Source organism: Cetorhinus maximus, chromosome 19 (genome assembly GCF_964194155.1).
Source record: "Cetorhinus maximus chromosome 19, sCetMax3.hap1.1, whole genome shotgun sequence".
NCBI lineage: Eukaryota > Metazoa > Chordata > Chondrichthyes > Lamniformes > Cetorhinidae > Cetorhinus > Cetorhinus maximus.
In genome coordinates, this window is record NC_135897.1 from 52,461,685 (window position 1) to 52,476,187 (window position 14,503).

The following is a 14,503-nucleotide window of genomic DNA, read 5'->3' on the forward strand; positions in this document are numbered from 1 at the left end:
TAATTGGAAGAAAATCAGTTGTAAAATTTGCATAATCTTGATGCACAGAGCAGTCACAGGAAGAGTTGGCATTGATATAACAAATGTAAAGTTGGGTTATGTAATTTGAAAATATCCATATCCTGTCCAAAGTTGGATACATATATTAATTTTACTCATTAGCAACTATACAGGTTGACCTTAGCAGAATATTCTGATAGCTTAAATTGTTTAGAGCTTGGAGGTATTGAACATGGAGGAAATAAATAATGAAAAGCAACTGAAAATGCTAAAAAACTGAAATAAAAACAGCAAATGCTGGAAATGCAACCTCTGGTCAGTCAGCATCTATTAATAGAAAAGGCGAGTTAATATTTTGGGTGTAAACCTTTCTGAGAATACAAGTGGATTTAAGAGTTATGAATAGCACAGCCCAGTAGACACCATCCACAAAAGCAGTTTTTGAGTCAGCATTTTCTAATATGTCATTTAGAGTCATTTGCAGCACGGAAGGAGGCCACTTAATCCATCGAGTCCTCACCGGCTCTCCATTGAGTAATCCAGTCAACCCGATTCATGTGTTCTATCCCTGTAGCCCTGCAAGTTTACTCTCCAAGTCCCATCCAATTTCCTTTTGAAAGCATTGAGCATCTCTGCTTCCAACACCCTCGTGGGCAGTGTGTTTCAGGTCATTGTCACTCGCTACATAAAAGTTCTTCCTCATATTCTCCCTGTATCTCTTGCCCAAAGCCATAAACCTGTGTCCCCTAGTTCTTGAAACATCAGCTAGTGGGTGTTTAACAGGATTCAAGCTGGTTAGCGGAGTCAGAACTAAGACACAGAGCCTTTCCTTACTGAGAGAGCTTATTGACTTTGTCCAGTGTCAACACTCCTCACCCACAACCAGTTTCCCAGCTATCCCCTATTTATGTGTTCAAATATCCGCCACCTGTTTCTCTTAAAAATGTAGTTGACATTAACAATGAGAACATTTTTTTCTTGCCTACCTTTTCCAACTCTGTTATAATCTCGTACACCCTTTTAGCAGGAGTAACAATAAGATGCCTGGTCGCAGTAAAACCAGAGGGAAAGGCCAAGATTCGCTCCTTCAGAGCCAGTCTCCAGTTTCCTGTCAGCCATATCCACCAGCTGCTGTGTAAGGGTCACTATGCCGATAGTGTCGGAGCCGCAGACCCCATCTACCTGGCCACCGCCCTCGAGTACTTGACAGCCGAGATCCTCGGGCTGGCCGGCAATGTGGCCCAGGACCACAAGAAGACCAGCATCATCCCTGCCACCTGCAGCTTGCCACCCACAAAGACAAAGAGCTTAACAAGCTGCTGGGAGGGGTCACCAGAGCCTACGGTGGGGCCCTGCCCAACATCCAGGCTGTGCTGCTACCCAAGAAAACCGACCATCCCAGCAAGTTTTACGCCTGAAGGGGGCGAGATCAGAATAAGATCTATCAAATCTCCCCTTCAAGGCGAACAATCCTAACTTCTACAACTTAACGTTGTAGTAAAAATCCTGCTTCCCTGGAATCATTCTAGTAAATCTCCTCTGCACTCTCTTAAGGACCCTTGTAATCTTGCTAAAATGTGGTGACCAGAGCTAGATGCAGCACTCTAGCTGTGGCCTAACTGACGCTTTGTAAAGATTCAGCATTACTTCCCTGCTTTTGTATTCAATGCCTCGATTTATAAAGCCCAAGATCCCATATACTTTGCTAACCGCTCTCCCAATACATCCTTCCACCTTCAGAAATCTATGCAAATGCGCCCCCCAGGTCTCCATGCCTGCCCACTCTTTACAGTTGTGCCATTTAGTCAATATTGTCTCTCCCTATCGCTTCTGTCAAAATGCATCACCTCACACTTCTTTATTAAATTCTATCTACACTTGTCTGCCCATTTTTGCTAGCCTACCTATGTCCTGTTGCAATTGATTTAGTTGTGATTATTTTTGAAGAGCAGCTGCCATGAGATTGAGGTACATTGGGAGGAGGGGTTGCAGTAAGGCAGGGAGAGAAGAATCGGTAGTTCAAAGGGAATAAGATAATCCTTCTCTTTTTTACCTATTGTCCTCACAGGAAAATTAAAGTGCAAGTGAATGGTTAAACTTGCTTTCATAATGCACTTGAAAAAAAATAAGATGGTGGTCAGCGGCTCTGAAATTTTGCTGAGACAGACAATGAAGATGCTTTTAGATTAGGCACAAAGCCGCCCACTGGTCAGATTCTGTAATTACAGCATGGCATGTTTACATTGGTAATTATTAAAAATATTAAATTTTGAAATAGAAAATTATAATGGGGACGTGTGACAAATGCTTGAAAACAGAAAGTATGTATGCAGATAGAAAATAAGTGAGATTTTTGACATTGATTTTCTAAACATTTTTCTAAAAGTTGTGACAAATGTTGCCAGATTTTCAGGTGTTCTTTCACACAAGGCCTCTTTTACTCCATCTGTGTTTGTACAAAACAGACCTTTACATGTAAAAACAGTTTAATCATTGACTTACATAGTCCATGATTAAAGCCTTACATAGCCTTACATTGTTGATGTCCATATATGCAGTGGAAACTAAAATATATTTTACATTATTTTATACATGTGTATAATTTTCTTCTCATAAATTAACACATTACTGTGAATAGAAATCCTTAATTCAAGACACTGCCTTGCTGCTGTTTTTGTATTTTTTATTCAATGTGAATTTTATTTTATACTTGTGTCCTTTTGAAGTTTCTGCACATTTCTTTAGAACCAGCAGCAAGCCTGTATCTGACCATACCTTTATATTTGTCCAATGTAAACAATATAAAGTTCACAGTAATGTGTTCCTGCTTGGGCCTCGCAGGAGTGTATCTCGCAGTCAGCAGTGAAAACAAAATTTGAACAACACACTGTCAGAGCTAAACAGATCATAGACACTGTGAAAAAAATCATGGACTCCATCAATGTGGTTGCAGCAGAAAAAAGGTAAGAGAAACCCTCAGTTGCTTAATTCACATACAAGACAACAGTTCGTGAAGTTGAACCTTTGAATAAAGTGTAAGCTTTGTAGTTACCTATGGCTTCAAGTAGATATGTGGAGGTGATGGTTAAGGTGTGATATAATTCTCTTAAACTTTATAACTGTACTTAAATGTTACTAGACTAGAGTCATACAAAGGATTCTGTTGTAGCAATGAAACCCTCCTCATTTTGTCTAGAGAACAAACAGAACAATTTCCCTATCCTTCCACCAACCTCATAGAATTGTTACAGCACAGAAGGAGGCCATTCAGCCCATCGTGTCTGTGCCGGCATTTCAAATGAACGATTCCCCCACCACCTCCCCATAACTCTCCATATTCTTCCTTTTCAGATAATAATCTAATTCCCCCTGAATGCCTTGCTTGAACCTGCCTCCAACACACTATCAGGCAGTGCATTCCAGATCTTAACCACTTGCTGCGTGAAAAAGTTTCTCCTCATGTCTCCATTGCTTCTTTTATGAATTACCTTAAATCTCTGCCTCCTCATTCTCGATCCTTCTATCGGTGGGAACAGTTTTTCCCTATCTACCCTGTCCAGACCCCTCATGATTTTGAGTACCTCTATTAAATCTCCTCTCAATCTTCTCTTCAAGAAAAACAACTTCTGCAGCCTGTATATGTGACTGAAGTTTTTCATCACTGGAACCTTTCTCATGTATCTTTTCTGCACTCTTTCTAATGCTTTCACATTTTTCCTAAAGTGTGGTGCTCAGAACTGGGCACAATATTCCAGTTGAGGCTGAACCAGTGTTTTATGCACATTTAAGATAACCTCCTTGCTCATGTATTCTATGCCCTTATTAATACAGCCTAGGATACTGTATGCTTTGTTAACTGCTCTCTCATCCTATCCTGCCACCTTCAATGATTTATGCACATATACACCCAGGTCCCTCTGGTCCTGTATCCACTTTAGAATTGTACCCTTTATATTGCCTCTCTGTGTTCTTCCTGCCAAAAAGAGCCACTTCACTCTTTTCTGAACTTCATCTGCCACTTGTCCATCCATTCCACCAGCTTTTCTATGCCCTTTTGCATACAGTTCACAATGCTTCCAAGTTTCATATAATTTGCAAACTTTGAAATTATGCCCTGTATGCTAAGGCCTAGGTCATTAATATATATCAGGAAGAGCAAGAGTCCCAACAGCGACCCCTGGGGAATTCTACTGCAAAACTTGCTCCAGCCCAAAAAACATCCATTAACCAATAGTCTCTGCTTTCTGTCACTCGTCCAATTGCGTATCCATGTTGCTACTGTCTGTTTTATTCCATGAGCTAGATCTTTGCTCACAAGTCTGTTGTGCGGCACTATATCAAATGCCTTTTGGAATTCCATGTACACCACATCAACAGCATTACTCTCATCAACCCTTTCTGTTACATCTTCAAAAAAACTCCAGCAAGTTAGTTAAACATGATTTGCCTTTGGCAAATCTTTGCTGGTTTTCCTTAATAAACCCACGTTTGCTCAAGTGACTCTTAATTTTGTCCCGAATTATTGTTTCTAGAAGCTACCCCACCCCTGAAATGAAACTGATTGGCCTGCTGGACTTACCTTTAGACCCTTTTTTGAACATGGGTGTAATGATTGCAACTCTCCAGTCCTCTGGCACCACCTGAGTCTAAGGAAGACTGGAAATTTATGGCCTCCGCAATTTTTGCCCTTACTCCCTTCAGTATCCTTCAATGCATCTCATCAGTCCTGGCACCTTATCAACTTTAAATACAAACAACCTACTCAGTACCTCTTATCAATTTTAAATTCATGTGTCTGAATTACCTCCTCTTTCACCATAACCTGAGCATAAGCATCTTCCTTAGTAAAGGAAAATGCAAAGTATTAATACCTCAGCTATGCCCCCTGCCTTCATGCATAAATCCCTTTTTTGATCCCTAATTGACTCCACTCCTCCTGCTACTATTTATATGCCTGTAGAATACTTTGGGATTTCTTTTTATGTTAGCTGCCAGTCTCTTCTTTTCATATGGTCTCCTGGCTTCTCTTATTTGCTTTTTCACCCCCTATCTGAACCTTCTACATTCAACCTGGTTCTCAGTTGTATTATCTACCTGACATCTGTCATAAGCATATTTTTCCTCCTCCATCTTAATTTCTCTCTCTTTTCTTCATCGAGGGAGCTGTAGCTTTGTTTGTCCTACCTTTCCCCTTCATGTGAATGTACCTTGACTGTGCTTGAACTATCTCTTCTTTAAAGGTAGCCCATTGTTTAGTTACCATTTGATTCCAATTTATCTGGCCCAGATCCATTCTTACCTCATTGGCTTGCCCCCATTTAATTATTCTTACTCTGGGTTGTTCTTTTTTGTTATTTTCTATTGCCAACCTAAATGTTATGATACAATGATTACTGTCCCCTACATGTTCTCCTACTGACACTTGAATCACTTGGCCCACCTCATTCTCAAGAATCAGGTCTAGCAGTGCCTCCTTTCTCATTGGACTGGAAACATACTGCTGAAGAAAATTTTCCAGAACCCACTGTAGGAACTCTTGTCCCTCCCTGTCCTTTACACTACTACTATCCTAATCTATATTCGAATAAAGTCCCCCATTATATTTACTCTTTAATTCTTGCACCTCTCTGTAATTTACTTGCAAATTTGTTCCTCTGTGTTTTTCTTATTCATTCGTGGGATGTAGGCGTTGCTGGCTAGGTCACCATTTATTGCCTATCCCTAATTGCCTTTGAAGCAGTGGCGGTGAGCTGCCGTCTTGAACCGCTGCATCCATGTGGTGTAGGTACAGTGCTGTTAGGGAGGGAGTTCTAGGATTTTGACCCAGCGACAGTGAAGGAGCGGCGATATATTACCAAGTCAGGATGGTGAGTGGCTTGGAGGGGAACTTGCAGGTGATAGTCTTCCCGTGTGCCTGCTGCCCTTTGTCCTTCTAGATGGTAGCAGTTCTGGGTTTGGAAGGTGCTGTTTAAGGAGCCTTGATGAATTCCTGCAGTGCATCTTGTAGATGGTACACACTGCTGCAACTATGGTGGTGGAGACAGTGAATGTTTGTGGATGGGTGCCAATCAAGGAGCTGCTTTGTCCTGAATGGCATCAAGCTTCTTGAGTGTTGCACTTATCCAGGCAAGTGGAGAGTATTCCATCGCACTCTTAACTTGTACCTTGTGGATGGTGGACAGGCTTTGGGGAGTCAGGAGTTGAGTTACTCACCGCAGGATTTCTAGCCTCTGACCTGGTCGTGTAGCCACAGTATTTATATGGCTAGTCCAGTTCAGTTTCTGGTCAATGGTAACCCTCAGGATGCTGATAATGGGGGATTCAGGGTGGCAATGTCATGAAAATGAAATATCTTTCTCCCTAGTTGGTGGCCTTTAGGCAATGTAATTGCACCTTTTTTTGTTCCTTAGCTCTAGCCAAATAGATTCTGTCCTTGACACCTCTCCAGCACTGCAATGATCTCCTTAATCAATACAGCCATCCCTCCCCTTTTTCCTTCCTTCCCTACCTTTGCTGAACATCTTGTATCCAGAAATATTTAATACCCAGTCCTGCTCTTCATGAGCTAGGTGTCTGTTTTAGCCACAACAACATGTTTCCACATGGCAATCTGCACCTGTAACTCACCAACCTTAATATCCACACACCATGCAGTAACCCTGATTTAGACTTTGTTACTTTCTCCCTTGCTCTGAACCAAACTAATAACTTAGTTTTTCTAAACTATCTATCTCTCCTAGTACTCTGTGCTCCGTGATATTCCTCTCTGATATTACCTCCTGGTTCCCACACCCCTGTCAAGTTAGTTTAAACCCTCCCCAATAGCATCAGCAAATCACCCTGCAAGGAACTCAGTACCAGCTCTGTTTAGGTACTCCCATTTGGCCTGTACAGGCTCCATCTCCAGAGCCAGTACCAGTGTCCCAGGAATCTACAGCCTGCCTTGCTGCACCATCTTTTCAGCCACACACTTATCTGCTTTATCCTCTTTTTTTTACCTACTTGGAGAGTAGTCCGGTGATTACTACTTTTGAGGTCCTACTTGCTAATTTTCTACCTAGCTCCATAATTCCTGACCGCAGGACCACATGCCTCTTTCTCCCTATGTTGTTGGTACCAATGTACACTACAACTGCAGGGTGTTCACCACCCCCTCCCCCACTCACCTCTCAACAGAGTGCTCTGCAGCCATTCAAATACATCCTTGAACCTGGCATCAGGGAGGCAATACACCCTCCTGGATTCACATCTGTGGCAGTAGAAACGCCTTTCTATCCTTATAACTATTGAATCTACCAACACTATTGCTGTTCCAGTCTTCTGTCTGCCCCCTGTATAGCTGAAGCACACATGGTGCCATGGATTTGGCTGTGGCTGCACTCCTCAGATGAACCATCACTCTCATGAGCATTCAGAACTGAACACTGGTTGGTGAGTGGGATGCACTCAAGGAACTCCTGCACTACCTGGTAGTTATCTTGACTATCTGGTGGTGTCACATTCCCTCTCTCCCTGCATACTTTTAAGCCGTGGGGTGACCATATCAATAAACTTGCTGTCCACCGACTGCAGTGACACCGATTGCTGCTCAAAGCTCCAAAACCAAGCTGCTGCAACTAACAACCCTTATTGTACAAGTGTTTATCCAGGACATGGGAAGCATCCTGGAGTTCCCATATCATACAAGATGTGCAGTCTAGAGGTCGGAGCAGGCCTGCTATTCCTTTATCTGTTAGTTAATAAACTTTGCTCCTGCCAGTAAACCTCGCTACTGCCAGTAAACCCTACTATTTCTATTAAACCTTACTATTAATAAACCTTACCAATACTAATAAACCTTACTACTATTAATAAACCTTACTGATACTAGTAAACCTTACTTAAAAATAAAACATAATAAGACTCACCGGCTACTCACTTCCCTTCTATTTTGTACCTCCCTCACCCAAGAAAATTTTGAATAGTATGCAGTGAAAATGCACTCTGCCTAGTTGACGTGAACCAGGTATCTCTGGGCTCCAGTTGTTACCGAGACCTAACTATTTCCCTAGCACAAGCATGCTCCTTAGAATAAGAATATTCCCGGAATTAGGCATTAAAACTGCATTGCTGCAGCAGGACTGTAAAGTTTGCAGCTGCAATAATGGCCAACACCTTTGAACCCCTCTGGCTGCTTCCTAAGAATAATAGCTTACAGCCCAGCTGATCATCTTAGGTGGTCCTGAAAAATAATTTTTAAAAAAAGCTTCGGAGGTGAAATTTTGATGATCTCTGGTCTCCCAATCATCAAGGACTGGGCACACCTTCTAATTCCTACATTCTTTGGGTTCTAGCATTTGCATCTCAGCCAGGAAAATGATGAGGGATGCATTCTAACATCAGTTGCCTGTTTAAGGCAGAGCTCTGTGCCCATTCCTTGGGGAATAACCCAGAAGTGCATGTGAAACATGAAGGATATGGAGACCTGGCATAAAGATAAAATGGCTTGTCTCTTCTTTCATTGCTTTGTGCCTGGGAAATCAACATCCTCCAGGTATGGAATAGAGGAAAATTCACCCCTGCGGCAACAGAGAGCATTCAGGAGTATTGTATATATGCTAGTTTCACTTCTTTCTCACTTGTTATATTTAATGTATTTATCATTCATGCCTTTGGTACCTCAGGACTTGACTATTCCAAAATTCTGGCTAGCCTCCCATCTTCCACCTTACGCAATTTTGTGATCATCCAAAACCCTGATGCCTGTATCTTATTTCACACCAAGTCCCTTTCTGCCATCACCCCTTTGTTCACTGATCTGTATTGTCTTGTGGTCCAGCAAAGCCTCAACTTCAAAAATTCTCAACCTTGTTTTCAAACCCCCTCCCTGTCTTGGTAACTCCCTCCAGCCGTACAAGCTCTTGAGACCTCTGTGCCCCTCCAATTCCAGCATCCTGCTGATCCCTGATTTTAATTGCTTCACCATGGGCGGATGCTTTAAGCCGTCTTGGTTGTGAGCTTTTCAATTCCCTCTTTAACTTTCTGCTTCTTTTGCCTCCTTTAAGGTGGTCTTTAAAGCCTACCTCTTTGACTAAGCTTTTGGTCATCTCTCCTGATATTTCTTTCTGTGTCTGTGTTAAATATTAATTAGTGTGCTAAAGGAATGCCTTGGGATGTTTTGCTATATTAAAGATGCTATATCAAAGCACGTTTTTGTTGTATTGTAGATTATGTAGTCGACCCAACTGTGTCTTACATTCCTTTCCACAATATAGAGAATGACTTCTTTGAGGAGATCATCTTTAGTTGTTGACATTGTGTGCATGATGAAAGCTTTTTCTCAAGTGATTATTGCACCTTTCTTAGTTGTTCATGGAGAATGCTAGATTAAGTATGGTTTTCCTCATTCTTTACATACAAACTGTATAATCTCATCATGGCCATAATCAAGTAGGGGCACTATCCCTTTCATTTTACATCTTGACTTAAGGACCCAGATGTAAAATTAAAGGAACAGTGCCCCTACTTGATTATGGCAATGATGGAAGATACTTAATTTAACACTCTCCAGTGTGGGTAGTTTTTAATAATCTATGAAAGAAACCAAATAAATTAAGTACGTGTGCTCAAAATATCAACATTAGATTAAAACCTACTATTTCTGATCTCAAGAGTCTTTTCCTTGGAAGAACGAGAGGATCATTTAGATCAGTTGGAGTTTGTGCGAAGTCAGCTAACCTTGCTAACAGAGGACTGCAAGAAAAACATTAAACTGGTAACAGAAGAAGTAGAAGCCAAGGTGAGGATTGTAGCCCATTCCAAATAGAAGTTGCTTGCCTTTAACAGTTTTCAGTTTACTGTTGGCCATTATCAAGAGTAAACAAAACATAAAATTTGTGTGTAAAAATTAGAAAGATCACCAACTTGAAACATTAACTCTCCACAGATGCCACCAGACCTGCTGAGTATTTCCAGCATTTTCATTTTATTATAACTTTTGTGTGACTTGTTTTATTTTTCATTTGCAGCATAGTGATAAGTCAAGTAATCAAATGGGGGATGTTAATGTTCTTTAAAAGAATTTTATCTTGTGTAGGATGACTTTCTCTCATGGGATTTCACATGATCTACTCTCGGATGTTTTTCTCTCATTGACTATTGGTTACATTCATGCTGCTTTTAATTGATAAAATGTTCTGTTAGTGCAATGCCTGGTCCCTGCTTATGGGCTTTTATAGTTATTTTCAATTTTCTGCCAATTCCTGATCTCTGAGAGAGAACAGGGTTGTTCGTGGTAGTTGTATAAGTCGTATTCCTTACAGGCTCTGAGGGTTGTGTAATCCGTCAGCTTCCCAAAGGAAACAGAAAGAAAATGAATTTTCCAGTGCTACAGGATTGCAACCCAAGCCTTGCTGCTGGTCCTTTGTTCCTGCTAACTAGCACATTTGACTTGGGGTGAAGTACTAAAACTTAAGGAACATGAACCAGAGATCCATTTATCCACCAGAGATCTATTTATCCAAACAACAGTTATTACAATGTAATTAGTTTGTGCTCTTTTACGGTTCAAGGTTTTGCAATTACAACAAATGTTGCGTAGAAAGACAGTAGTGAAATACATAGACAAATGAGGGATTAATTCCTGACTCCTTGTGTTGACACCATTGTGTTGACATGGTACTGATGTCTGTAGAACCTATCTGTTCTGCTAAGTACCTTAAAGAATATTGGAATGCCACAATGGATGACTTCAGAGTATATTTGTGAGTGAACCCCTTTATTGAGGGACAGCCTAATTCATTTCTGGCAGATTAAAAGTCTTTAAACTTTTCAAAACAAAAGGTTACCAATATTTTGCTGCTGGAATTGATTGTCATAACATTGATTATCCTCACTTAGAAAGTTTCTTCAGAACTTGAATTATTTTTGTCTGAATTTTCATAACTTCAGGCAAAAGCAACAACTGTAATTCTGGTAACAAAAAGGAAGCGTAGATCAAAGGAAAATGAAGTTATCCTCTGTAAGGGGAGATTTGGGTTGCCATGCCAACTTTTTGTTAGTAGCTCTGTTGCTAGGTTCAAGCTAGCCTCTCTCTGGGGATTTGATCACATAAACGAGGGCTGACATTCATTGCATGACTGAAGGATACTTGGATCTGTTGGCTTCAGATAAGTCATGAACCTGTCATTTATGGTAGTTCAGGTGAACATTCAAAATTCAGTGACACTGACCAGTTTCCTAACCAAAATTCTTCTCTCAAATTAGGAGCACCAAAAATAGATTAATTAGTCAGCCATCTCATCGCTGTTTATGCGATTTTACTGATTACCAAGTTTGCTCACATATGAACTCATTGCAAATGGGGTGCTTTGAGACATTGGTTAGATACTGTGTAAATGCAAGTCTTATTCACTTAGCCATTTTGATTTTTAGCATGATTTATTCATCATTTTATTTGATTTTATTTTTTAACTTGCTTTCTTTCGTAGATTACCTCATAAGACACCCTGGCCCCAAGGCATCCATTTGATGGAATGGCTCCGAGAAGTGCAGTCTAATTACAAAACATTTCTTTGCCATCATTATGGTTACCTTCCTTTAACTCATGGGTTAATTTATTTTCTTTAATATTAGGCTTATCCAACCACAGACACATTGTATGCACCCTCACACATGTGTTTCGCTGTCTCCCCTGTGGCTCCTTTAGCTGGGACAGTGATATCAACCACTAAAACAAAACATATTGTTGTCAATAACCCAACATTTCAATATCCTAATTTCTCTTGGTGCATTGAGGTAACTTAATCTCTCTTTGTTCACAGACATTGTGTCTGCTTAAATCAGTTCTGCATTGTATATTTGAAATGAATTGGACAAATTATCTACAGCATTCTACAGTTGGAATTTTATCTGTGTAAGAAGCCATTTGTGTTCTTTGCATTGTGAATTAGGATTCTGATATTAATTATTGCTAGAAATACTATCAGATATTGTGACTGAGATTTTGTTGCAGATATTTAATTTTTTCATCCTAAAATTGGCATTTCAGGTTTCTGCTGCAATGACTGATGAAATCTGCCGCCTTTCTACGCTGGTTGATGAATTTCATGGAGACTTCCATTCTTCTCCTCCAGTCTTAAAGTTTTATAAAAACGTGAGGAAAAAAATCCCTTTTATTTAGCATTTTGATGGAAGAGAAAACCCATTCAGCAACACTTGTATGGCTTATTAATATCTCAAACTTTTTATATATTACATCTCTATATAGAATCTACATAAGCACATTGAAGAAGGACTAGGGAGGAACTTGGCTGAACGTTGTTCCAGTGCAGTCCATGCCTCATTGCAGACAGCGCAACTTCAAATGATAGGTTAGTCAAGACTTGATTGAGTTAAATTTTTGAATTCTAAAGTGGGAAGTTTTGAAACTGAGGCCTACCCAGCTGATTAGCAAATACCTCCCCCATTAAGGCATGTCACTAACATTTTAGGGAAGCAGGAGTCCAATCCCAACCAAAATTGAAGAATTAACCAAAATAAATGACTATTGTGGGGCATGGGATAATTGTTTGTAAGCAGTGCAGACTTGTATTTCAGGGTCCAGACTGGAAACCTGGACATGTCATTAGGCCCAAGGTGACAATTCTACACATTCTGGAGTTAGGAAATTCAGATTTAACAAAACACAGAGCAGATGCATCTGACCTTTTTTTTGCATGCATAGTTATTAAGATCTGCTGAGCAAATCAAATGTTGTAATGGTCTCTTGCCATTAAAGAGCACTACTTAAGTGATAAGACAATGGCTCACATTTTGCAGTATGCAGCAAATGAGTAGTAGTCACTTTTTATTATTCTCACACTTATCGATGGAATTTCTCTATGTGTTTACACTGTGATTTGTGGTTAACAGTCAAAGCAGTGCAGCACCCTGGGGATCTGGGACCTGTGTGAACAGGGAAAGCAGCGATGTGCCTCGTGAAGCAATCGTTGAAGAATCCTTATTGAGGCATACAGAACCCAAACTGGGAAGCATATATTAGGATATTTAATTCAGTGTTAAATCATGTGCAGAAAACAAAATAGGAAAAGAAATATGGGATTAAGAGAGACATAGAAGTGTCAGAAAAAGTTAGAATTTCTTTAACTTATTACACGTTTCAACAATAATTGAAATCTGAAGAAGTAAAAGACTTCACTCTTAATTAACTGGGGAGAGCCAACTTAATTGGGGCAAGAACGGAGCTAGGCCAGATAGACTGGACTAAAAGGTTGGTGGGAGCCTTCCCTAGACTCGGGAGGTGCCAGAGGACTGGAGAATTGCAAACATTACGCCCTTGTTCAACAAAGGTGTTGTAAGGATAAACGCAGCAATTACAGAGCAGTCTGTTTAACTTCACTGGTGGGGAAGCTTCTAGAAACAATTGTTTGGGATAGAATTAGTAATCACATAGAAAAATGTGGGTTGATTAGGAAGAGCCAGCATGGATTTCTAAAGCGGAAATCATGGTTAACTAACTTGCTGGAGTTTTTTGAAGAGGTAACAGAGGTTTGATGAGGGTAATGCTGTTGATGTGGTGTACATGGACTTGCAAAAGGCATTTGATACAGTGCCACACAATAGACTTGTGAGAAAGTTATAGCTCATGGAATAAAATGGACAGTAGCTATGTGGATACAAAATTGGCTGAGTAATAGGAAGCAGAGAATAATGATCAATGGATATTTTTTGGGCTGGAGGAAGGTTTATAATGGAGTTCCCCAGCGGTTGGTATTAAGATCCTTGCTTTTCCTAATGTACATTAATGATCTAGATCTTGATGTGCAGGGAGCAATTTCAAAGTTTGCGAAACTTGGAAGCATTGTAAACTGCGAGGAGACAGTGCAGAACTTCAAAAGGACATGGACAAGTTGGTGGAAGTAGGCAGATAGGTGGCAGATGAAGTTCAATGCAGAGAAGTGTGAGGTGATGCATTTTGGCAGGAAGAACATGGAGAGAGACCTGGGTGTATATGCGCATAGACAATTGAAGGTGCCAGGACAGGTGGAGAGAGCAGTTAATAAAGCATACAGTATCCTGGGCTTTATTAATAGGGGCATAGAGTACAAGAGCAAGGAGGGTATGCTGAGCTTATGTAAGACACTAGTTGGACCTCAACTGGACTATTGTGTACCGTTCTGGAAGCCACACTATAGGAAGGTTGTGAATGCATTAGAGAGTGCAGAAGAGGTTTACAAAAATTGTTCCAGTGATGAGAAACTTCAGTTATGAGGATAGATTGGAAAGGTTGGGACTGTTCTCCTTAGAGAGGAGAAGGCTAAGAGGAGATTTGATAGAGGTGTTCAAATCATGAGGGGGCTGGACAGAGTAGATAGGGAGAAACTGTTCCTGATCGTAAAAGGGTCAAGAATGAGAGGACACGGAGTTAAAGTGGTTTGCAAAAGAAACAAATGTGATGTGAGAAAAAACATTTTCACACAGTGAATGGTTTGCGTTTGGAATGCACTGCCTGGAAGTGTGGTGG

The 14,503-nt window shown here is 40.5% G+C and overlaps 1 protein-coding gene across 1 annotated transcript in view; it reads left to right on the plus strand.

Moving 5' to 3' along the window:
* LOC144693806 (mitofusin-1-like) overlaps positions 1 to 14,503 on the plus strand; it is an 80,534-nt gene that overhangs the window by 34,223 nt on the left and 31,808 nt on the right. Inside the window, exons 10-13 of the mRNA XM_078563855.1 lie at positions 2,842 to 2,963; positions 9,652 to 9,778; positions 12,029 to 12,133; positions 12,248 to 12,350. Of these exons, the coding sequence (XP_078419981.1) occupies positions 2,842 to 2,963; positions 9,652 to 9,778; positions 12,029 to 12,133; positions 12,248 to 12,350 (457 nt within the window). The remainder of the gene's footprint in view (positions 1 to 2,841; positions 2,964 to 9,651; positions 9,779 to 12,028; positions 12,134 to 12,247; positions 12,351 to 14,503) is intronic.